The sequence below is a fragment of the Anser brachyrhynchus genome (assembly GCF_964034855.1).
Source record: "Anser brachyrhynchus genome assembly, chromosome: 1".
Classification (NCBI taxonomy): Eukaryota; Metazoa; Chordata; class Aves; order Anseriformes; family Anatidae; genus Anser; species Anser brachyrhynchus.
Genome location: NC_137694.1, coordinates 185,720,041 through 185,746,972, shown reverse-complemented (window position 1 = coordinate 185,746,972; position 26,932 = coordinate 185,720,041). Strand labels below are relative to the sequence as shown.

Sequence of the window (26,932 nt, the reverse complement as noted above, 5' to 3'; positions counted from 1 at the left end):
GTAATGCTTCCCTTAGCCTAGGGATCAACAGAATTTATTTAGCAGTCTATGCTATGAATTAGCTCAAAATGTGTTGGCTGAGCTATCCCACGCTAATACTAACCTGCAACCAACCATAATGCATGCCTCACACCCTGCACCAGTAGGATACAAGTTGGATATTTTTTCAAAAGAACTGGGTTTATAATTCTATCCACTTTTCCAGAATTTGCAAGGAGAAGATATTAACAGTTTATGCTAAATATTTTACCTTTAGGAATTTGCTTTTTTCTATCTCCTTTTGGTAGGGCAGGGAGCTGCCAGTTTTGCTTCTCCTTACAGCCTTTCTCAGTGTACAACATAAGGTCCATAAATATGTCCAGAGATCGGGCATATATGTCTTTACTTGCTGATAATATGCATTCCTGTTCACAAGGGTTAACTCCCTCCCCACACACACTCCACACCCAGTTAGTTAGAATACCACGTGATATCACGTCCATTTATTTTGCTGAAAATTTGCTTTCAGCTTAGCTGGGACATGACAAGGAACAGGGATCTTGCCACAGCCAATACTAAATCCCTGTCACATTAAGTTGTCCTCAGTGCTTGTCATATATATAGGAATTTTGTAGTTCAATTTACAAGTCTGAGTTATTTTAATTCTATTTTATCCAAGTACAAGGTGGGTTTTCAAAACCTTATTTTTTTCTCTTATCAGTTACACTGAAACTGCCATAAAGTTTTTTAGTGCTTTATCATGCTCATACTATTACAGCTAAATCAATTTCTGTGCCTCAATAATCACAGCATGGACTAATGACTTCCACATTTACTGTGCCAGCCATATTGCACAAAAGGTATTGATATATTTAAAATAAATAAATAAACAAATACAATAACATTTAGTAATTCACTGAAAATAACATCACTTTTCTAAATAAGGATGATTTGCATTATCCCGTGATGGCCTGCAGCAGTGAGTGGATATGTTGCACTCTTTCCAGGTAACTTTTCTGATATTTGTTTTACCTTTGTGCAGGTTAAGCCTATAATGACCCATTCTATAAAATGTGGATACAGAGAATATTTTATTTCTTTACTGTACCTTCTGTTTTCTTTTTTAAACACCCTTTTTGCTTCAGACTTCCTTACGGGGTATATTTCCTAATTTTATGAAGGTTCTTATTTCCTTCTGCACATTCTTTACCACTTCTCAGTATAACAGAGGACAAATTAACATTACTTGTATTCTGTGCCCTTTTTGATGCAACTGAGTGTGATATTGACTTCTTCACACCAACGTGGTATTGTCTAGCCATTTTCTGTTGGTCTTGTTTAAATTGTCCATGCAAAATTGTTGCCTTAACCATATTCAATTTCAATTTATACTTGATTATATCTGTTCATTTATAACCTTGTACTCCTTACTGAACAATTTTATTTTTTACAGAAATCATTTATCTTGTTTGCCAAGATCATCCTGAATTCTATTTGTGTCCTGCAACAGTTTTGTGATCCCCTCAGTTTTATGTTTACAGATCTAACATGCCCTCTCTCTATTTCATCTTAAATGTCATGAATGAATATATTGATTGGGATACACCCTTACAGAATTGCTCATTTCATCCTTCTGTTTGATTCACTCATCATGTTTTACAGAGGACTGTTGGCAACTTCTATGATTGTGGTTTTCTTCTTAGACCATATTTTGATTGACAGGTTCTGAAATCTTAAAAAACTCAAGCTGTATGATATGCTTTGCCCCAACCTACATAGCTTGCTGTCTGGTGATGAATGAAAATTATATTGTTATGACAAGATTTGTTCTTGATAAATCCAGGTAGGCTGCTACTCATACTCAGGTTTTCTTCTCGGTGCTTATAAGGAGTATGTTTGATTACTTTCTTCAGAATCCTTCCTGCTGTGATAAAAGTATGGATTTATTTTATTGAAAAAGAGGAGTAGAGAATGGAAAGAAAATATTGCAAAATGAATTGATGACAGTTTCCAGATGGAATCAGAGAAAAAGATATTTGAGTTGATAGATTTGGGACATGCATTTGTTGGGTGTGACTGATGAGAAAGCCTTCAGCACTTTATCTCTCCTTTTTTTTTTTCTTTTTCTATTTTTTCTCCTCCCTGTATGTCTGGGAGCTGATCCAAAATACAGCCTGTACATAAAAATGGTCATTTTCAATTAATGTTTTCCTGTGAGCATTATTAGTGGATGGATATGTCCTTCCTGCAGTCAATGTCAATATCTTGTGCAACGGTGGGAAATGACTTGAAAATAGATACACAATAAGTGACTGTCAGGATAGTTTGAGCTTGTTTCCAGCTCTGCAACTCTTACCTGCTCTCTCACTGCATATCTTTTTGAAACAAGACAAAGAAGAGTTTCTCAAGTAGGAATTCTGGACATTCCTTGAGTGTTCATAATGAAAAATGACAAGCAAATAATTTTGTTTTCACTCAACAACAGTGAAAGAAGAAGATGGAAATGGTTTGGAAAAAAAATATGATCTGAGGAAGAAAAAAGATCTTATTATGGAAATGATTAAAGGAGAACTCAAATTATTTCTGTCACATCATAATAAAACTCATATAAGTCTCTCACAAAGTTATCATTATGAAAAAAACAAATATCAAAACTTCCTGAATATTCAGAAGTAAACGTGGTTGGGTCCTTCTCAACAGAATTTTCTTAAATGCATGCACAGATTATTTTCTGAAACGCAAAATGGTTTGTAAAGGCAAAATCATTTTAACTATGTTTATGTTTGATATTCTCTTTTCTGAGGTCCTGTGTTTCTGCTTCAGTTAGAAAAATTAGGTTGATGTGGCAAAGTTTTGGTAACAGGGGTGCTGCAGGGATGTCTTCTGTGAGAAGAGTCCAGAGGCTGCCCCATGTTAGATAAGAGTCAGCTCCATCCAGCTCTGAAAGGTACTTGGCCAAAGCTGACTAATGCTAGTTGCACATCTGTGAGAGCATATTTAAGAAAGGGGAAAACAGCGGCTGGGAGAGGAGGGAGAAAATGTAGGGAGAAAAAATTCTGAAGACACCACAATCAATGCAGAAGGAGGGCAGGAGGTGCTCCAGGCGCCAGAGCAGAAGTTCCCCTGCAGCCTGTGGAGAGGCCCCTGGTGGAGCAGGCTGTCCCCCTGCAGCCCATGGAGTACCACGGTGGAGCAGATCTCCACACTGCAGCCTGTAGAGAAGCCCACGGTGGAGCAAGAGGCCTGGTGGTAGCTGCTGCCCATGATGGACCAATGTTGGAGCAGCTCAGTACTGATGGATGGACACCAAGGTACAGATCCATATTGTAGCTGTTCTTGAAGAACTTCTGTCCATGGGAAGTCCATATAGCTTCAGTTCGAGAAGTACTACATCTTGTAGGAGAGACTCCAGTTTGGAACGGGGGAAGAAAGCAAAGATATAGGAGCAGCAGATAACAAAGCATTATGTCTAAGCACAACTCCCCTTCCCCATTTCCCTGCACTGCTCAGCAGGAAGAGATAGAGTGTTGATGTGGGATGAGGGTGAGCATGAGGTGAGCAGGTGTTTTAAATTTGCTTTTAGTTTCTCATTGGTCTAGTCTGTTAGTAATAGGAAACAAATTACTCTCCCTAAGCTGAGTCTGCTTAGCTTGTGACAGTAATTGGTGAGACATCTCCTTATTCTTATCTCAGTCTTTGAGACCCTTTTCACTGTATCTTCTCCCCCAGTTCCTTTGAGGAGAGGGAGTGAGAGAGCTGTGTATTGTAGGTTAGGTAGCCATCAGGATGAATCATAGAATCATTAGGGTTGGAAAAGACCTCCAAGATCATATGGTCCAACTGTCCCCCAACGACCAATGTCACCCACTAAACCATGTCCCTAAGCACCACGTCCAACCTCTCCTTGAACACCCCCAGGGACGGTGAATCCACCACCTCCCCGGACAACCCATTCCAATGCCTGACTGCTCTTTCTGAGAAGAAATGTCTCCTCATTTCCAAACTGAACCTCCCCTGGAGCAACTTGAGGCCATTCCCTCTAGTCCTATCACTGGTTACCTGTGAGAAGAGGCTGACCCCCAACTCCCCACACCTTCCTTTCAGGTAGTTGTAGAGAGCAATAACGTCTCCCCTGAGCCTGCTCTTCTCCAGACCAAACACCCCCAGTGCCCTCAGCTGCTCCTCACAGGACTTGTGCTCCAGGCCCTTCACCAGCTTTGTAGCCCTTCTCTGGACATGCTTCAGGACCTCGATGTCCTTCCTGTAGTGAGGGGCCCAAAACTGAACACAGTACTCGAGGTGTGGCCTCAGCAGAGCAGAGTACAGGAGGACGATCACCTCCCTGGTCCTGCTGGCTGCACTATTCCTGATACAAGCCAGGATGCTGTTGGCATTGGCCATCTGGGAACACTTCTAGCCTGTCTTCAGGTAAGCATCAACCAACACCCCCAGATCCTTTTCCTCTGCACAGCTTTTCAGTCACTCTTCCCCAAGCCTGTAGCACTGCATGGGGTTGTTGTGATCAAAGTGCAGGACCTGGCACTTAGCCGTGTTGAACCTCATCCCATTGACCTCTGCCCATTGATCCAACCTGTCCAGGTCCCTCTGCAGGCTCTTCCTACTCTCTAGCAGATCAAAACCACCACAGAAGAAAAGCTCTTGCTCTTCCCTAGTTTTTGCCTTCTCCCAGGCTGGCTCCAAGACTCAGTGGGGGAGGCAGAAGGAAACTGACTTGCTTCTCCAGGGAGGTCTTGAAAAAAATGGTAGAAAATGAGTTCTAACAGTCTGAAATGGATCCTTTGTTTATTTCCTGAGCTTCACAGGTCTAGAAACAGAAAAGGTGTCCTGCTGGCTATGGAATGAGAGAGATGGTTTTTAAAAAGGTGTTTTTGAAAAAAGAGGAATAATAGATTTGTGGCATCTCTAGAAATCAACAAACTGCTTAGGAGATAAAAGTGTTTCAGAGGGAAGGGCAGGAATTAGCTAAACTTCTTTACAGCTGATTGCAATTACTTAGCATTATAAATTAATTTGAGATATCTTCACAGCTGGGAAGTAAACTTCACATCTAAGAAAATTAAAAAGGTTATACACTCAAAGAATAAATTGGGAATCAGACAAATTTGCAAAACACTTAAGGAAAAAATGTTCTGTGTATTTTCAAAATATTATGACAAATGAATGCAAAAGAGTACGGCAGAGAAAAACCCCCATAAACCATGGAGAGGATTTAGAGAAATATTATAGTGAGCAGTTTCATAACCATGTTATTTCTGGTATGTTGCTCAGTTAGTGGTTTGTTATTTAGCGGCAGCTCTAACTTTCCAACCATCAAACTATAAGTTTTCCAACTTTGACAGATGAAGAACAAGACTTGTTTGTGTGTGACAGAGGAGACTGAAGCTTATGCAGCCATGCTGGCATGGAAAAACTGAACTTTCTTTGAGAGGTAAAGGATTGGCAACTACATTTTGTTAATGATAACTTCATCCATGTTCAGTTCCTTAATGATGGATGCTTTAAGATCCTCCCCTTCTGCTCTGCTCTCATGAGACCCCACCCACAGTACTGTGTATGGCTCTGGGGCCCCCAGCACAACAAGGATGTGGAAGTATTAGAGTGAGTCCAGAGGAGGGCCACGAGTATGATCAAAGGGCTAGAGCACCTCTTCTATGAAGACCAGCTGAGGGCCTTGGGGTTGTTTAGCTTGGAGAAGAGAAGGCTCCAGGGATACCATATGGTGGCCTTTCAGTACCTAAAGGGGGCCTACAGGAAAGCCAGGGAGGGACTCTTTGTCAGGGGGTGTACTGATAGGACGAGGAATGGCTTAAACTAAAACAGGGTAGATTTATATTAGATATTTGGAAGAAGTTCTTCACAATGTGGGTGTTGAGGCACTGGAATAGGTTGCCCAGAGAAGCTGTGGATGCTCCATTCCTCAAGGTGTTCAAGGCCAAGTTGGATGGGGCTTTGGGCAACCTGTTCTAATGGAAGGTTTCCCTGCCCATGGCAGGGGGTGTGGAACTAGATGATCTTTAAGGTCCCTTTCAACAAACCATTCTATGATTCTAATTCTGCGATGCTCTAAGATGTAAAAAGTTTTTTTGTTTGTTTGTGTGTTTGTTTAAGAAAATATATTTTTACTCTATTAAGTACATGGTAGTTACAGAGAACTAATAAGCAGAGATTTAAATTAACAGGAAAGAGAAATTTCAACTGGCCAGCCAGCTTACTTGTGCTTATAGGTGATGTCACAAGGCTGGTAGCAAATAAAAGAGTGTCAGAATTTTTTCAATTTTCTGTAAATTTTCAACTACACCTGGGCCAGTACATAACATGAAATACAAGGTTTTGGTGGTGAATATTTCAGGTTTCCCTTTTTCCTGCAGAAGGCTTAACACATGGTGACAAGCCTGAGGACTTTGATAATATTTTGGTACCAGCCTCTACTAGCTTAATTTGAAGGAGAAATAATTTTGCCTCCTGCCAGTCCAGGGTGAAGATGTGGAAGATATGGATCTTGACACTGGCATGATGTGCAATTAAAAGACTTCTATCCGTACAATATGTGACGTGAATCTTCCATCCAGAAAGTGGTTGGTAAATTGACAGGGTAAATTGGTAGTCATCTAAGAAAAATACGCCTCTGTAATCATGTTAATGGACTCTGTCAGACACCCCACTGTGATTTTTGAATTTGTTGTGCTGTTCCAGCCGAATGTTAACAGGAAAGAATATTAGAAGTAATAAATTCCCGCAAATTTCCTGAAAATGCTCTGGAGGTGGATGACTGAGGTCTTAAGAAAATTCTGGAGTGTCAGCTCAACTATACTAATACCAGAAAAATCATACACACACCTACCAAAGAATATATATATATATAATGAGAGCACCAACTTCTTAAAAAGCTTTTATGAGCATTCATAATTAATTAAAAACAAAGGTAATTCTATCATGATGCACATGGTGATGTGAAAATCAGATTTCATAAATTTCACTTGTAGAACAATTTGACAAAAGATGCCCTGTGACGAGAGCAAAGTTGATGATGGAGTGTTGAAGGCTAGACATGAGCAAGCTCCTCAACAATAGCATGTTTCTGTGGTTATTGTTGTTGTTGTTGTTTGCTTTGTTTTGTTTCTTTGATTTTATATTTTCATATTGTTTTCCCATGGTTGAAGACTTGGAAAGCCATTCATTTTAAAGACCAATTTGATGATTGCATGGCTGACTCTCAAAGACAGTCACTTTGAAACAGTCCCTCAAATGCTACTTTTCCTTGCATATAACTAATTTAGAAGGTATCTCCACAGACAAGTTCCGAGCAAATGCACTTCAGCACATGGCTCACAGATGAGGAAGAACTCTTTAGAAATGTTCTTTGAAAAACAATTTCAGCAAACCATTTTGCAGCATTGGATTGGAAGATTGCATCCATGAGGATTTGCTGTGCCTTTGAAAAAAATGTTTCTTCCAAGGATAGGTCTCTCTAGTAGTCCTGTTCCTAGAATCTTTCCTGGGCTTCTTCATTGGCTATTGTCAGAGCAAGGATATGTGGTAGATGGACCTACAGGACGGGATTTATCTCCAGTTGAAAACACTTAATTATAGTGTCTACATATGAGTTAGGTTTTTGAGCTTCCATTAAACCCAGTGCAAATCTAGGACCCAGCTCACTTGTCCCCATGTAGGTGCAATTGCAGATATCTTTGTAGGTGTCCTGTCTGACTTCCACCTGCCACTCCAGACAGGCACTGGTCTCTCAGAGGTTCTGTGTTGTAATTTCCAGCCCCATATTAATCTCTGAGATGTCTCTAGAATGCCTCACATATCAGTTGGTAACAACTTGTGAGCCCCCGATTTGGGCCCCTGGTCAATTCAGTCAATAAGGTCTAGAGAACTATTTTTCATAGCTTAAGGTAAACACAGATTTGGACGGCAGGGTAGGTGGAGGCCAGTAAGGCTGTCCTGAGGCAGAAAACATCTCTTCACAAAGACACGGCTCTAGTAGTACATTGCAGTCAGCTTCAGGAATCTGAATCATGAGCTGGACATCCCAGCCCTTACATAAATATACCTGTATACATATTGCTTATATATAATGCATATCTTAGTCTATCTCATCATGGACAAGACCATTAATTGTCCTCTGAGAAGCTGCTCTAGTCAGAAGAGACAGTGGATTATTTACATTGCTTCTTGAATGTTTATGTATTTGTTAACTTCAAAAGTTGACTTGCACAGCCAAATGAAAAGTAATTGGCTGTGTGCATTTCTAGACCTTACCTCAGTCAAAGAAGGTTTTGTTTGTTGAGCCTCTCAGTTTTTTTTTTTAATAGATTTATAAGACTGGTGTCAAAGCTGGGTTTTTAGATTGTTTTCAAGCATCAAAAGTATCAGAATCTTTAGTCAAAACTGTCTGCATAGCTGTTGAGTTAACAGGAAGTAAAGGCAGGCAGGTTTGGCAAATGGATTCCAGGCATGAGGGTTTAGGAAAATGACAGTACAGGGTCTAATAACTGTAGAAGGCAGCGATTTTGGAATTTTTGTTTGTTTGTTTGTTTGTTTTATATTTGTATGCTGTCCCTATTCTGATAGTAAACTTGGGTGAGTGTCATAAAATGGCAGTCAACAAATATAAAAAGAAGGGAAAGGAAGACAGCATTGAATATGGGAACTGTTGAGAAGAAATATGACTTTTCTACAGATCTCATTTTTGCATAAATCCTTTAGAGATTTTGATTTATTTTAAATTTTCTAAAGATTTTAATATATTTTAGATTTTCAATTGTTTATGGCTAATCTTCACGCATCTCCTTGCAGTAGAAAAGTGCTTTTATTTGCAGGATAAGTTAAAATCAAGAAGTGTGAAAAAGCAAGTGAATAATGACAGAAAATAATTTAATCATTCCAAACTGATAACATTTAGAGTTTGGGTAGAAGTTTAGTTCACCAATTGTCTTTGAACTAAATGTATATTTGTCATCATCATTTTTTTTTTTAATTCTGCAAACTGCTAAAATGGAGGATTAGATTATACTTGGTTTAAATTACCATTGATATTGCTACCCGCCAATAATCTAGTTTTAAGGATCCTGCAATATGTATATTGCCAATAACAAAATGGCTCATCGTTTTGTACAGTTCAAGAAACTATCACATTCCCCCCATATTTTGGCATGTTTATTTTTTGTTTGTTTGTTTTTTAGTTTGTTTGTTTGACAGTGCTTCACATTTGGAATTTATGATTTAGCATTTGTTACCAGGTGATGGGTACATATTGTAGAATATTGAAGTTGCCAACAGCTCTATTTGATGGCACCAATATCAGCTTCTGAAGTCTTTCTTTAGTGATTGTCACTTTTTTTTTTTTCTATACAGCCACCTCCTCTACCGCTGATGCATATAAACATAGAAAATGTGAGTTTATTGCCAAGATGTAATGTCACTTGTGGCTTATTTTTTTAATTATTATTATTTTTTGAACTTGAAAACAGTTCTCTCTAAAAAAGAATCAAAGAACATTACTTTTCTAAATCCATATCTCCATCTCTTGTGCAATTAGTCATTTACGCCTTTATGGTACATTTCTCCTTAAGAGTTACATGTTTTTTATTCATGTGCCCAAAATGTTGTATTAAAGACTGAATATGTGGATAGGCTTCTATATCAATTTCATTAATAAACTGATTTATACTTTACACAGCCTCTCCCATTCATCTCTGTCTATCAATATTTTAAAACCTGCCAGAGAATTTCAATTAATAAGATGCCACTGGAAAAAAAAATAATAAAAAAAATAAAAAAAACACTCATCTACCCACTTAGAGCGGGAAGATTCAACTTTGTGTCCTCACATTCCACTTCAAGCCTATGTACTTGAAGTCTTACAGAATAGCTTTGCTTGCCTCCTCCATACTCCTTACTAGCTAGACTGTCATTAATCAGAACATTCAGAAAGGCACTTAGTTCATGAACTTTTGTGGGAGACATTTTCAAAACAAAAGGGATGCTTTAATCTCAATAGATGAAGAGCATTACACAAGTGACTGTGACTGATATTTTCCAAAGTTACTGGAGAAACATAAGAAAAACTACAAGGCATCATGCAGTACTCATAAAATCTTTCTCTTTCTGCCCCAGCTTCATCAAAATAAGTCCCAGTTCTGTAATTAGGTGAAAATCTGAAATAACCTTTTAAAATATCAGATCCAACATCTTTGTGGTTAAAGTCCATTGCAGGTAAGCTAGGCCTACAACCTGTACATATTTACTTGGTCCTCTCCATCATGACCTGCACTTTTACTATGAGGAGGTACAACCCCCAAACACCACCAGGCTGTGGGGCAACACAGAGCTGGGACAATGATATCATCTCATTTGGCCTGAAAGGAAAATAATGGACTGAAACTAACTGAATAATCTGGGTCTACTAAGAGTCTACTAAGTGGGAGATGAGGCCACATGTGGGGAATTTCTCAGGAGCCAAGAGCTCTGTCAGCCCCAGAAGCTATTAAAGAAGTGTCAAATCTAGGCTGCTACCATCTCAATCAAGGAAAACGACTCTTAAGGCTCTGTGCTGCTTTCATGCTATTTCCTGATTTTTCACCTTTAGACTTTTTATCTGTTTTTGGGATGCTGCCAGACTGAAGGCACTTTGCCTGAAAAGCTGCCTAGCTTTGCTATTTGTGTCCTTGCCCAGACAGTTTAAGTGAGTGCCTGAACATCCAAGTAGCACAATGCCTCAGTGGTTTAGATACTATACTGTGCAACACTCTTTACACATGCATTCATGGGACCAGTCCTCTCCCTAGCTGTTCTCCCACATGCTTGCATTCCTCCCCAAACTAGATGGCAACATTGCTAAAAAGAAACAAAATAAAACAACAAAACAACAACAACAAAAAACAAATGTTGAACATATGATCAGTCTTGTTTTATTCTAATCAGAATTGCATGCAATAGAGTCAAGTGAAACACAACTTTTTTTGTCAACACCTCCTCTTCTCTTCTGCCTTCCCCCGCTCCAAATAATAATCAATCAGCTAAAGACATCAAGATTTATAAAATATAACTTTAGCTTGTGACAGCACAATAATGTCCCTTCAACCCACCTCATAAAAAGTCCTGGGACAGCCAGCTGATCCTCTGGCACAACTCTTCCTGTCCAGGAGTACACGCTGGTTGCTAATACACATAAATGCCAGAGCAAGCTCTGATGTGCTGCTCTGCCTGTCATCCAGAGCAAGGAGTTATCCAGACCCTGCTGTAGCTGTCTTCTAGCTCTTTCAACACCCAAATGTGGGACGATGGATTAGGGCCTCCCAGAGTGAAGGTGTTGCCACACCATGCTCTGGGACCCAGAATTCCAATGTGTCCTGGATCCTCTTGTTCACACATAGATAAAATATCCATGTCAAGCATTGTGCATGTGGCATACAGCACCATTAATATATGTTTGGCTGAGTTAGATGGCTGGATTCACATCTAGTAAGAAAAGTATCAGAGCTGTCATCTTCTTGAATACTTATCTCACCTATCTCTGCCAGATGCTACATCTGTGTAAAATAAAAACATACAGTCAAGATTGCTGTCCTAACCCCCATCACCAAACTTTAATCCCTTTAATTTCAGTCCTTTCGCTTAGTCATAAAGGCTAAAACATACTATCCCTTTTATTCGGCTGCTCAGAAGTATGCCCGTTGTAGTCTACCATGCCTGGAGAAGCTACTTGAAGAGGTCCTTAAAAACCGAGGAAGAAGCATTGCTCACGAGTCTACCTGGAGAGAAAATGGTAGCTATCCTTATACTTTTCCTGAGGGAGTCTCAGAACACTGTAGTGAAATCAGAAACTTGAACAGAGAGCTCTGAGTGCAACCTAAATGATAGCTAACCAGGTTAGTAGAAGGCATAGAAAGAAGTGGGGTCGTGGAAGAGGATTCTGTAAAGTGAATATATGTTACTTTGGGGTGGTTGGGTGGACATTTCCAGGTCCACTATAGCCAAGTGGCATTGACAAGCCCTGCTGCAATCATCTTCATCTTCACTAACTTGTAGTCTTGAAAGGGCAAGAAAAAATTATAAAGGTGTTGAGATGCTAATTCAGGTATCAGTATCTTCTACCACTTCCTAAACACATGCCAGACTCTTACCTCGTCTCTGGCACCAATATGCAATAGGCTCTTCATCAAGACACGTGCTGAGTGTATTTAACTCATTCTGTAGATATGAAGTTTTTGAGGTTTGAGTTTTGTTTTTTCTAATTAATTATTTTTTCCCCCTTTTGTAAATGAAATGCACATCTCACAACATTTTTGCAAAGGTGGAATTAATTGAAGCAATTCTGACAAGCATTTCCTAATCTAGGGCTTCAGAAAGTATGTACACAAAAGATAAGAAAAATTTAGTATCATGTACCATGAGAGGACACCATGTAAATGAAGAGGTGATGTATGAGGAACTAATGTACAAGGAAAAAAATCCTCCTATTAATAGAGAAACAGAACAGTGGACAGGAGACAGCGATATGTCTCACTGAAGACACGAGCATCACTGCTGAGGACAATGCAAGAGTGATGTTTGATCAGTGCATCCAGCCACCCACACAACAAGCAATCTGCTGTATAGTAGATGTACTACCCAGGCTGCTTTGCTGGCTACTAAAATTTCAGTTCCAAACGGACTGAAAAAGTGCTGCAGAGGTCAGAAACTCACACCCTCCAACTTCCTTGCCACAACCCTCCCTCTGTGCCCAGCAACATTTTCATGTTAATCGATTTCCACACCATGGAATGAGTGAGCCAGCAACATGCCACTGTGATCACTTCTTTCCCTGTCCTGAAGTACTCCTTCCACTAGCAAGCCCCTTAAGTTTGTGAATGCTAGTCTGGCATTAGCCTGGTGTTTTTTTCAGACACCTGCAGAAAGCTATCTCCAGGGTGTCCACTTGTCAAAATACTGACAGTGTCACAAGATCATTTTCTAACAGTAAACAGGGAGGCACTACCATGTGCTTTTGCTAGCCAGACAATGCCTGTAAACACTGCACTTATGTTCCAGTGCCCTAAATCTAGACTGTCAGGTAATATGGTGCTACATAGATTCAAGTTAAATAACTACAACTTCAGTTTCACTTCTGTGTTTTGTAGCATCCTTAGGAGGCTGCTATCGTCTTCCCTGAATATAAATGCATATCTAGGCAGTCAGCCACCCAGGTAGAGACTGATGCCTGGGTTTGTCAACCAGCAGAGCATATTGTGGTTTAGATACAGATATTGTACTCCTTTTTTTTTTTTTTTTTTTTTTTTTTTTGTGCTTCCTAACCCACATCCGATCTGTGGATGATGCTGTACGTGGTTTAATAATATAAAAATATTTCTGACAGATACTAATTTTTAAAGAACAGTGGTCTTTTTCCCTTCTTAATTTGGCATTTGACTATCAGGGTAAGCAACAAGTGTCTTGGCAGATAATTCAGGACATATGGCTTTGAAAAACTGATAATTTAAAAGTACTCGGGCAAGTTTCTTCAATTCATTCACCTTAAATTGTATTTTCTTTTACATGCTCTGTAGCAGCTGCTGCAGCTAAAATGTGTAGAAAATATAATGCAGTTGACAAATAACCTTTTCCTTAGTTATGTTGATGTATACCATAAAAACCTCACTCAAAAACTGAATAACAGTAGGAGTCAAATACAGTTCAAAGCTGTTAAATATACATGCCTCATTTGTAGTCACCAGATGGCACCAGATGTATCCATGTATTGATAATTAGCTTAAAACTACTATAACCTTTGTGGCCATTGAAATGCAAAGCACATCACTTATGGATATTAAGTAGCTCCCAATAGCTGAGTGGTCAGTAGACTGCAGAGCTTATATTAAGTTTTAACAAGATTTGATTTTTATTTTATTTTATTTATTTTTTTGAAGAAGGGAAACATTAAAGATGAAGATTCAGTGGCACTTCCAAATCTGAAGATAATGGTTGGAAAATTTTTACAAAAATGAAGGAATATACCATTATTTTAATTAAATGCATTTATTCTTGGTTATAATTAGGATCATTTCATTTCATTTTGGTTGGAAAAGACCTCTAAGATCATCAAGTCTAACCATTAATGTAGCACTGCCAAATCTACCACTAAACCATGTCCCTAAGCACCACATCTACATGTTCTTTGAATGCCTAAAAGGATTCAAAACTACTCCATACTCCAGGGACTCAACCACTTCCCTGGGCAGCCTGTTCCAATGCTTTACAACCCTTTCAGTGAAGAATTTTTTCCTAATATCCAGCTTAATCCTCCCTGGTGCAATTTGAGGCCATTTTTTCTTGTCCTATTTCTTGTTGCTTGGGAGAAAAGACTGACCCCCCACCTTGCTATAGCCTCTTTTAAGGTAACTGTAGAGCGCGATAAGGTCTCCCCTGAGCCTCCTTTTCTCTAGGCTAAATAACCCCAGTTCCCTCAACTGTTCCCTAGAAGACTTGTTCTCCAGACTCTTCACCACCTTTGTTCCCCTTCTCTGGACATACTCCAGGGCCTCACTGCCCAAAACTGAACGGAGTAGTCAAGGTGCTTCCTTGCCAGGGCCAAGTACAGGGGGACGATCACTTCCCTAATCCTGCTGGCCACACCATTTCTAATACAAGCTAGGATGCTGTTGGCCTTCTTGGACACCTGAGACACTGCTGGCTCAATATTCAATCAGCTAAATGCCAGTTGACTATCCCCTGATAGACAGTACTGCTGATAAATGGTGTCAGGTGGCCTGGTGAGCACTTCCACCAGCTCCTTCATTACCCTTGGTTGGCCCCATAGACTTGTGTAAATCTAAATAGCGTAGAAGGTCACTAACCATTTTGTCTTAGATTCTGAGGGCTTCATTCTGCTCCCTGTCCCAATCTAACAACTCAGGGGCCTGGGCACCCAGAGAATGACTGGTCCTACTACTAAAGACTGAGGCAAAGAATTAAAATCTCTTTACAGATTTTTCTTTTTTCTTTTTAAATATTTAAATGTTTTAAAGAATCAAAATTTGGAGAAAAATAATTCTTTCAAAAGACATTTCAACTGTCTTAAAGAATTGTAGCTTTCTGTTGACCACAAGCAAAATAAAATTTTTTTTTTTTGGCTTTCTGTTATTGCAAATAAAATCTTGAATTATGCATGAAAGCCTATGCTTAAAAATCCTTTAGTTTTACAAATATTATCACATTATTGCATGAAGATGAAGCTGAAATTAGCTATATCTCATATATAGGATATTATCTCATTAATATAAAACAGTGAAAGCTAATTGATTTAACTGTAAATCATAAGTCATGCTTATTAATATTGTTACTTTTTATTATATTATTCTTTGTATGCTTGTAACTTTCATCACCAATAAAGTATTTGGGAATCTAAACTCTTTCTTGAACTTGGCAATATTTAACACACACATTTTTCTAATTCCCTGTTCATCTGTCTCCTCTGCAAATAACTTCTCTTCAAGGGGAACAAAAATAAAAAATAAAAAGGCAAGAGGGTGAAATCTTGACCTCACTGAATCAGTGGCAAAACCCCCACTAACATCAAGGGCTGGGATTTTACCACACATGACCAGCTTTACACAAAGGAGAAAAAAACCAAAGATATCATGCTATTTAAAGTACAGAGTCTGAAAATGAATCATCATCTAAACAATATGGCAAATATTTACAAATTACAAAAGTAATCAAAGAAAAGTTTGAAATAGAGTTTTGAAAGGAACTTTATTCTCCAGGGAAAATGTAGCTTTCTTTCTGAATACTGAACATATAAGTTTTAGTATATAATTCTAAGCATCCAGATTTTATATCTTTAGTCCGTTTTAATGAATTTTCAGCCAGAGTGCTGCTTTTGATTATGCTAAATATTCAGTATTATCTGCTTCAATGCAGCAAAATGCTTACTGCAGAAATGTAATCTATATCTGCATTCACTTCATCATGAACTGTTCCTAAAAATGAACCAATGTTATTATTTACATTTATGACACCCATAGAAGCTTAGTGGTTGGTGGGGTCCCCAGTGCAAACAAAGGTGTGAACATGCAAATAATCACAGCTTTTTTAAAGGTCATTTTTTGCAAGCACTAGCTTGCAGGCAATATTTTCATTTACAATGGGCAGGCCTAGCCTTGTACAGACACAAATGGAGATGTTACTTTTCGAGTGATTCGTGATTATTCTTCATGCTTTACAGTAGCGGGCAGACCCTTAGCAAATGCTGTTGTGAAAAAAGAGTATTACTTAGCTTTTGTAAACACTTTGCCATGTTAAATGTGAGGAGGATGTTAAAACTGTTATCCCACGAGGAAAGACAGGAAGAGAAAAAGAAGCAGTACTCTTCATACCATCCAGTCTTGGAGTGTGGCACTGAAAAAATATTTTTAAGTTTGAGCCCAGAGTGCTAACCTCCACTTTGGACCAGTTTGCGCCTAATTTAACAGTGTAGTATGTACTCAACAGGTAAGCCTATCTTTTGTCTTCTATAGTATGCTGTAGCAGGGGCGACCTTATCGCACTCTACAGGTACCTTAAAGGAGGCTGTAGAGAGGTGGGGGTTGGTCTGTTCTCCCACGTGCCTGGTGACAGGACGAGGGGGAATGGGCGAAAGTTGCGACAGGGGAGTTTTAGGTTGGATGTTAGGAAGTACTTCTTTACCGAAAGGGTTGTTAGGCATTGGAATGGACTGCCCAGGGAAGTGGTTGAGTCACCATCCCTGGAGGTCTTTAAAAGACGTTTAGATGTAGAGCTTAGTGATATGGTTTAGTGAAGGACTTGTTAGTGTTAGGTCAGAGGTTGGACTAGATGGTCTTTGAGGTCTCTTCCAACCTAGATGATTCTGTGATTCTGTGAACTTCTACTATTTGTACTCAAGCACTGAGTCACTGTCCCCAGAGAGCAGAGCTCAGCGCCTGCCCCTCTGCTCCCCTCGTGAGGAAGCTGCAGGTCTCCATGAGGCCTCACCTCAGTCTCCTCTTCTCTGAGGGGACTGAGTCTCCTCAGTCTCTCTCTTCTTTTGGCTGAACAAACGAAATGACCTCAGCCGCTCCCCACGTCTCCCCCTTTAGACTCTTTGCCATCTTTGTTGTCCTCCTTTGGATACATTCTAATAGTTCATGTCCTTCTTATATTGTGGAGCCTGCACACACCAGCCCTGAAAATCTAAAGAATAGTTTGAAATCAAGAGCCTAGTACAAGATAAATATGCAGGCTCTCTCTACAGTCCAAAAAGTGGTTTATGCTGTTTTAAGACACGTAATTTGGAAAGGCAGCATGAATTCCTCCCCGGGTATCTCTATTTTTCTCCATTGGTAAGGGGATCCCAGGCAGCCAGATCAGAGATGAAACACAGCTTTGGATAGCTACTGCTCAGTGAAACAAACTGCTCTGCAAATGGCGGCTTCCATTACAGAGGCTGGAGAATGACGACACAGGTGATTTAACTGACTTGGCATCGGGCTTTGCACTGAACCTTCTGAGTTCTGGTACTTCACATAGAGAAGTCCCATTTGTTGTATTCTTATCTGTACTGTCAGTGGAGAAATAATAAAGTAAGCCCAAAACAAGGTGAATCTAGTTCTCTTCCCCTTCTCTGACATAAATCTGTTGTCATATAAAGGAGTTCTACTTTTACTGTCTAGAAGATAAGGCAGACACTCACATTTGTACAAAGACCTACTATATTTCTTTCTTTCCATAACAAAAAGATCATATAATTCATGTTATTTTATCAGCAAAAATTATACACTCACTTATCATCTGCAATTCTACCTATAGCAAGTACATAATACTGTAATTAAATTTTATTGTATGCATTATCTGAGAGATCTCTAATCACTTCAACTTATTATTCATTGAAATGCATTCATACAGTAACTGTAATATACAAAAAATGAAACAGAGGAAAATAGAACACAGCATTATAACTACTTATAAGGATTCTCCTCCTGAAATAGTCTTAAGAATATCAGAATTTATGGGTTATGTCATCATCCATAAATTGAAGACAGGGCTGAAGTTCTGATTAATTGGGTCATGTCTTCCAGTGAGCAGAGAGATGCCTCCATTACACGGAGGCATTAAAACCTCCACAGAATTTAAGAAATTCTTCACTCTGAAGGTGGTAAGGCAGTGGAACAGGTTGCCCAGAGAAGCTGTGGATGCCCCATCCCTGGAACTGTTCAAGGCCAGTTTGGATGGGGCTTTGAGCAACCTGGTCTAGTTGGAAGGGGTTTGGAACTAGGTGGTCTTTAAGGTCCCTTCCAACCCAAACCATTCTATGATTCTATGATTCAAGGGAATCTATGATTCAAAGGATTTCCGTAATTAATTCCAATAGACCATGTCTTAACAGTACTATTCTCTTTGGAATGATTTGCATCTTTGAATGAATAAGGATTTCCCACAAATATCTTTTATAACCAATGAAATGGCAGAATGGCCCAACAGCTGGAAAATAAGTCATTCCCTGGTGATACCTTCATATTAGCTGAAAGTCATTGCTTCTCATCTGTTCATTTCTTTTCCTTTCTCTTTAGATGAGACTTGACAAGCGACTGCATGAACATTATTTGCCTAATTCACAGAACCACAGAATCACAGAATGGTTGAGGTTGGAAGGGGCCTCTGGAGATCATCTGGTCCAACTCCCCTGCCAAGCATGGTCACATAGAGCATATTGCACAGAGTGCATCTAGGTGCATTTTGAATATCTTCAAAGAAGGAGACTCCACAACCTCTCTGGGCAACCTGTTCCAGTGCTCTGTCACCCTTACAGCAAAGAAATGTTTCCTCATATTCAGCCAGAACTTCCTGTGTTTCAGTTTGTGCCCGTTGCCTCTTGCCTTGTTGCTGGGCACCACCGAAAAGAGTCTGGTCCCATCCTCTTGACACCATCCCTTCAGATACTTGCATACATTGATCAGATCCCCTCTCAGTCTGCTCTTCTCCAAGCTAAACAGGTCCAGCTCTCTCAGCCTCACTTCGTATGACAGATACTCCAGTCCCCAAATCATCTTAGTAGCCCTCTGCTGGACCTGCTTCAGGATCTCCATTGTATCATTGTCTATCTGTCCATGTCCCTCCTGTACTGTACAGCCTAGAACTTGGCACAGTACTCCAGGTGTGGCTTTACCAAGGCTGAGTAGAGGAGAAGAATCAGCTCCCTCAACCTTCTGGCAACACTCTTCTGAATACACCCCAGGATACCGTTGGCCTTCTTGGCCACAAGGGCACATTGCTGGCTCATGGTTAGCTTGCCGTCCACAAGGACTCCCAGGACCTTCTCCACAGAGCTGCTTTCCAGCAGGTCAGCTCCAAACCTGTATTGGTTCATGGGGTGATTCTGCCCCAGGTGCAGGACCCTGCATTTGCCTTCAGTGCAAATTCAGTGCAGACTAAAGCAAGTTTATGTAAACTCTTGCTGAAATAGAAGCAAATGTGTTTTATTTGGCTTAGAAAACGAGGGAGTTATGTGGCAGTCTCGAGCAGTCTTAGCTCAATCTATGCTCAGAAGGTGGCAGTCAGTGGGGAGTTACTTTTTTAAACCATGTCAGCGTCTTCACAAGCAAAACCTAACAGTTTTATCAACTTCCAGATTTTCCTGAGTGAGTTTATCCTGGTTGCAAGACTCTGACTTGAAGAATTTTGCCTTTATTTATTTATTTATTTATTTTTACTACGCTATTCCAAAAGAGTGTTTTGAGAGTGTAAAAAGGATGCAAGATGTTTTTATCCTTACTTGTTGGAAGTCTCAAGTGACAACTACCTTAAGCCAATAAACCTGTGGACATGTGCAGATTTGACTTATTGAGAGAGATGTCTAAGAAGAAATAAATACAGTATCAAAACCATTGATTTTCTGATTTGAAATACTTGTGCGCAAGGATGACAGTTGACTTTGTGTGTGTGTGTGTGTGTACTCCCTTTGCAAATTCTTCTCTTTTCATCAGAGCAGACTACAAACCTAGAGCAAACCCGGTACATACCTGTTTCTCCCCACTGGGCTTCTTGTGGTTTAGCAGCAGCTCCACAGCACCAACTACCTCCTTTCGTATGGCATGCAAAAGAGCATCTCCCACATATACATTAAAACTTAAGAGCAGTTCAATTAGCTCAAGGTTCTCATTTTCAATTGCAATAAGGAGTGCAGTTCTTCCCAGAGGATCAATGCAATTAATATTGATCTTGAAATAAATTTCTGCTTCTTCTAAAGCTTTCTTCACACTGGCATAATCTCCTTTCTCCACGGCATTCAGATAGGCTTTCTCTGAATGGGACAGTTCAGATTCTGCTCGTACAATACGAAGAGGGATACGATCTCTGTAGGGAGCATTGACACTTCTTTTGTAGTAGAACTGGGCCATATTTTATGCCATTCTAATACTTTATCTCTGAAATATGAAAAGAAAGAATAAAATAATAATGTATTTTGGGGTACAGTACACCAAATTAATATTTTCAATATATAAGTATTTAAAAATCATAATAAACTGATGTTGAAAATAAACATAACATTAAGAAGTATCCAGAAAAAACCCTTGTGAGATCACCAACAAAATGTGCAAAAGAAAAACATGTAACCATCTTGCTCAAACTTACCAAGCCAAAGCATGTCAGCACATCATTCATGTGTATATATCCCTTAAACATGTAGTATGAGATGATATAATGCATTTTGCACCAAATGTGTAGTCCCACTTCATCCTTTATTTCTATAGTAAATTCTGCTACCTCACGTTAAACACAGCTTGAGAGTATGCTCATACACAGTTACTGCTGCCCACTACTACAGGGCATTTATACTTTTTGAGCCTGATTGTGGTAACAGTTATGTCACTTAGAGGCTGTTTCATCTGCCGTTTTAAAGGTACCTAGTCCTCTTTGAGATACACTAGTTACCCCACCAGCACTCCATTATGACATGGGTCTTTCACATTTATGACTTGCATGCATATCTTTGATACCCCATGCAACCCAAGTGTCACTGGTGGTTGTGTGTGGACCACTGAATACAGACCATTTTGTCTGAATCTTTAGCTTGGGAAGAAAGAATAAGTTAGAGTTGGAATGGCTTTAGACTTTAATTTTTCTGAGTGCTCCTGAAATACCCCTTAAACCTAAATTAGTTTCTCCTGACTTATCTGAGATAGTTAGACCCAGATTCCACAGTTCAATGGAGTGCTTTCCTACTAAGATTTTGATTCAGTCTCATATGTTATAAAGAAAAACATTCACACAAAGTACTTTTCCAGCCAGTACTTGCTAACATATAAATTAGAATTCAGAGCATGAAAGGAAAAACAAAAGCCATATAAGATAAAATCACAAGGACTAGTAGATAAAGATCATGGCTTTGATTCTGCGCTGTTAAAATCTAAACTAGAATGAATACTGAGATGCTGCAACTATAAAGCAACTCTAACGTCTTGCAGTTGATAAAGCATTTAATGCCTCTTTTGGTCTGTACATTTTGTGCAAGAACTTTGCAAAAATAGTTCCTTCTAACAGGAACAATTTATCCTGACTGTACCTACTACCTTAAAAAAATGAGAGAGAGAAAAAGATTGACTTAAAAGAACAGAGCAGACACACACACACAAAAAATGCTGTTCCACTAATGGCTGAAGAGTTTCATATAATCATAGAATGGTTTGGTTCCAACCCCCCTGCCATGGGCAGGGACAACTCCCACTAGAACAAAGCCCCATCCAATCTGGCCTTGAACACTTCCAGGGATGGGGCATCCACAGCTTTGCTGGGCAACCTGTTCCAGGGCCTCACCCCTCTCCTAGTAAAGAATTTCTTCCTAATGTCTAATATAAACCTACCCTTTTTTAGTTTAAAGACAATCCTCCTTATCCTGTCAGTACACCCCCTGACAAAGAGTCCCTCCCTGGCTTTCATGTAGGCCCCCTTTAGATACTGAAAGGCTGCTATATGGTATCGCCGGAGCCTTCTCTTCTCCAAGATAAACAACCCCAAGGCCCTCAGCTGGTCTTCACAGAAGAGGTGCTCTAGCCCTTTGATCATACTTGTGGCCCTCCTCTGGACTCACTCTAATACTTCCACATCTTTCTTGTGCTGACGGCCCCAGAGCTGAACACAGTACTGCAGGTGGGGTCTCACAAGAGCAGAGTAGAGGGGGAGACTCTCCACCCTCAACCTGCTGGAAACACTTCTTTTGATGCAGCCCAGGATATGGGTGGCTTTCTGGGTTGTAAGCATACATTGCCAGCTCATGTTGAGCTTCTTATCAACCAAAACCCCCAAGTCCTTCTGAGGTCAGGTCTCAATCTATTCTCCACCTAGCCTGTATTTGTGCTTGGGATTGCTCTGGCCCACGTGCAGGACCTTGCACTTGGCCTTGTTGAACTTCAGGAGGCTTGCAGAAGCCCACCTCTCTAGTTTGTTAATCAACGAAAACTATAGTTTCTTGTCTTGTTCTCAGCTGACAATGCAAGTTTGGTTAACACACTGACTCTTCCTCCATTTCCTTCTGTCATTAAAAATCATACAAATTTCTGTCAAAATCTAATTTAGGAAATGCAGTGTTTATTTTTACTATGTGAGGTTTTGGTTGATCAAAAATTTCAGTAGCCATTGTGAGAAACAGTGATTCATCTGCTCCAGTCTCCATATGCAGTTCAAGGAGAAGTAAGTGCAAAGGCTGTTACCAAGTTGTTTTCTTCGTTTTCTGGAGCAGATCAACAGGACTTGAGGCAGGCATGTAGCAGCAAAGGAGATACATTAGAAAGAATTTCCCTCCAAATCCACGTACAGCAACTAAGTAATTGCACTACTTTGCACCCAAAATATTTCTGAATTCTGCCTTGAAGGTGATATCTGTCTGCACCATGGACTACTAGAGGTTATACAGCCAGTTGATTATGTTCTGGTAAACTCACTGTATGTAGAACACATATCCATTGCACATTTTTATGTCCCTGGAACAGATATAGCATATTCTTATTTTAATACATTTATTTAACAGTTTGTCTTTCACTCTTACTTTTTAGGTTCAAGAAGAAAAAAAGGATGTGCAAAATCACTTCCAATTTAACAAATCTAAATGTAGATGTTTACGTGTAGATATCTACTTAAAAGATAAGGTGCTACATTCTCATTACAGCTATGGAGATTTAGGGCTCCATTCCATTGCCCATAAACAGGCATTTGGTGCTGGATGCTGAAGGGCATCCTGCCTGGCTCCATCTGCCAGATCAGGATGACTTAGGTCTCACATGGGGTCTCATTCCTAATTGTCAGTTCCACAGAGAAGTTTTGCTTAATGCTATGACTTGTGAGAGTCTCTCTGATGTTTGTGAGAGAGGATAATTAAATGTCGTCCTAGTCAATTAATTTAGTTTAGCCTAGAAGTCTGTACATACTACGCTAAAATAGACACCTACACTTGGTCAGCTGAATAACTCCCTGATTTTTGCTGAATGTAGGATTGCACAAATATTGTTCAGTTTCTTAATATCTACAGAGAGTTCCTCAAGACCCCTGGAGAAAAATGAGTGACTGCAATTTTGACACTATTGCTGAAAGTTCCTGTCTCTTGAAAGAACAGGAAAGAATAGATGCATAGATGCCTACTCATTTATTGGTAGTTAAACCAGAAACTAATTTGGATCAGTGAAACTGGGCATCATAGAGATGTTTATGGTAGAAGAAGAGTACTGTGATTTACAGACAGGATCTATTATGATTGCATTAGTATAATTTTATTTGTTTGTTTGCTTGCTTCTTTTTAAAAGACTGAAGAGGCTCTTATATTGCTTCACAATAAGCCCTAAGGAAAACGCTTGCTGGAATCTCTTGTGTTTACCTCTTCATGATTCTCAAATGGGGAAAATTAGATTTAAGCGTAGTTTCTCTCTTACAGAAGAGATACCTCAAACAGACATTGTCATTCTCCTAAACAGACATAGTCATTCTCTTCTGCTAGTCTTTCTCTCAACCCCAACACTTCCTGAAAATATTCATCCTTAAATAAGATTGTCATAACTAAAAATATACATTTATATGCAATTAGAAAGTTAAGATTAACTGATGATGCAGTACACTGCTGGAAGATGATATGTACTATAAATATAATACCTCACAGGCGTTTAGAGAAGTAAAATATTTATTTTGGTTTTATCTACAGATAGTTTTGTGTGACAAGTATACTATGCTGTCACATGCAAAGTTATATATGACATCTACAAGGGCATACCATGAAAGCTGTAAGAGCTGGGAGTAGCCAGCTGAGATGAGGAATGTCTCAATTTGCCTTGAGTTCCTCTGCAGTAACAAGATTTTTAAGAAACAAGAGGTCCAGCACACCAGACCAGTGAGAGGGGGACGAAAGAAAATATGAAACATAAGGTCCAAAATTTAGCAAGAGTGGAATTACAGTTTCTGCAGTCCACACACCTGATACTTAATAGAGTAAAATTACTTCAGAGAAGAGAGAAAGGAAATATAACTTGCCCCGAAAATATGAATGTAATCATCTATGAGAAACTCATTACAAAGTCATCCAAAAGCCAATAAATGAGTGTGACAGATTCTTCCTGAGCCATACAAATACTTACACCTGTAGGGTTCAACTTCATATTTTGGAGGAATGCTTTTGGTGTTGTGAATTTATTGAACTTGGTGAGCAGAATTAGAATCTGGGAGAGAATTTCAAGTCAAGAAGTGGAATTACCTTCAGTGTTGTTCTGGTCTTGCCTGTCGTCCCCATAATTCTGACAGGGTATGCCACATTTATAATAACTCATTAAAAACGTAGAGGAATCATTCTGAATTTAGGAACAACATAAGACAAACTTGTAAACAAAATAGTTATTTTGATCAATTTGGGGTAATATAGCAATACCTTCTTTCTGTATAATCTGTTCTTCCTTCCTTCCTTCCTTCCTTCCTTCCTTCCTTCCTTCCTTCCTTCCTTCTTTCCTTCCTTCCTTCTTTCCTTCTTTCCTTCTTTCCTTCTTTCTCTTTCTTTCTTTCTTTCTTTCTTTCTTTCTTTCTTTCTTTCTTTCTTTCTTTTTCTTTCTTTCTTTCTTTCTTTTTTTCTTTCTTTCTTTTCTTTCTTTCTTTTTCTTTCTCTCTCTCTCTTTCTCTCTCTTTCTCTCTCCCTTTCTCTTTCTCCCTTTCTCTCTTCCTCCCTTTCTCTCTTTCTCCCTTTCTTTCTTTTCTCTCTTTCTCTCTTTCTTTCTCTCCTTCTCTCTTTCTCTCCTTCTCTCTTTCTCTCTTTCTCTCTTTCTTTCAAGAAAAACAAGTTCTTACAACTAACTTTGCAAGAAATTGGATTTCACTATGACACCTCTAATGCAACTCATAGCACTGAAAATTACAACTATTTAAAAATTAATAGTATTTTGATCAGTATTCTTCTCTACTAATCCATGATCTTTTAATCCAGATAAGGGAGTTTTAGCACTTTCAGTAAAAGAGCTAAAACTTAATAACTGTGCAAGTATGATACTCACTCTTTAAGACCCTGCATATGAAGAGATAATATTGTATATTATGTTTTGGGAATACCTGAATACACATTCTCCTTATTTACAAAACATGCACAGGATAATTTGAAATTCTGGTGACTAGCTGAAAACCCAGCTGTGGAATGTTTTAAGATTAAGATTCATGCTAGGGATTTAAAAAATGAAAATAAAAATATATCATTGCATGAAAAAAGGATTCATGAAAAGGTATTCATTTTGAAATAATCTTTACTAGATAATTATGTCATAGCTGAAAATATATCTGTTTTAAAAGTGCATGTTTCTCCAAATAGAATTAAAAACCAATAAAAAACTGAAACTAACTTTCCCACAACTAGATAAAACAAATCAGCTTCAAATAGTGCCAAATAATTTATCTTTGTTCTTTTCCTTAGCAGTATTTTCAATTGTGCTATTCATGCTAGTTATAGAAATGATAGAACAAATATTAACACAAACATTGATTAATGTTATATTCATTATTATAAAAAGTATTCAATGACTTTCATCCCATTAGTCTGACCATGTAATGTATACTCTAATACCATGTACTACATACTCTAATCTATACTTATGATATACTTTAAGAATCCCAAGGAATTTTTCAAAAATAAGGTACTAAATCTACAAAAAAATGCAGCTCAACATTTGTAAAATGTTTAGCTATAGGCTAGGTAATTATAACAAATGAAATATAATGGACTAACTGTAGTCCCTCTAGAGTCAAGCAGTTTCTAATGACAGGAGGCTATGCAGTATGCTTTAGGGCTTCTCCGGTGTCATGAGACACATCTGAATGGCGCACAACCTCCTATGGAAGATTAATCTCAATTAATTTTAGGAGCACAATTCATTTATTTAAATATTGACATTTATCATCATGGCATTGCCTAGAGTAAGCCATGCCATCTTCTGCTGTTTCTACAGAAGGGCAGAGGTCTCCTGCAGGTCTCATGTCGCACCTGCCAGCCCTGTGTTGAAGTCTTGGCCATCTCAAATGGCCCCAAACACCCCTATTCTGCTTTGGAAACTGATTCCTGCCCTCAGAGTTTAAAGCTGAGAGTAAGGCACTTCCCAAGAGTGATTTGTCTGGCCTGTTTTACACAGATACAATAGAACAAAAAAAAGTCATACCCTTCTTCATTAACATGGTTAAATACTAATTTAGATATAATTTCCCTTTCAAGTGTCTCATCAGCTTGATTTATGATGACTACTCTTACAGTATTGCACTTTTTGACCTATAAAACCCATCTTACTGTATTGATCAGTCCTTTCTCCTTTGTTTGTAGTCTCCCAGTTATTCTTAATTTCATTTTTAAACAGTTGACTAAGAAAATTAGGTTTTAAACCCTTTTCCACACATTTTTAAAATCTTTATTTTGGAAGCAAAATTTTAAATTACATTTGTGCTTTTATCT

At 38.9% G+C, this 26,932-nt stretch overlaps 1 protein-coding gene and 1 long non-coding RNA gene across 2 annotated transcripts in view; one reads left to right on the top strand and one right to left on the bottom strand.

Annotated features, from left to right (window-relative positions):
* TRPC4 (transient receptor potential cation channel subfamily C member 4) overlaps window positions 1–26,932 on the bottom strand; it is a 160,044-nt gene that overhangs the window by 75,865 nt on the left and 57,247 nt on the right. Inside the window, exon 2 of the mRNA XM_080575860.1 lies at window positions 20,001–20,405. Within this exon, the coding sequence (XP_080431986.1) occupies window positions 20,001–20,378 (378 nt within the window). The 5' untranslated portion in view covers window positions 20,379–20,405. The remainder of the gene's footprint in view (window positions 1–20,000; window positions 20,406–26,932) is intronic.
* Window positions 2,991–19,974, top strand: LOC308187668. Its single transcript, XR_013944848.1, has 3 exons — window positions 2,991–5,255; window positions 5,340–5,428; window positions 6,470–19,974. It is a non-coding gene; the product is annotated as an uncharacterized lncRNA (long non-coding RNA).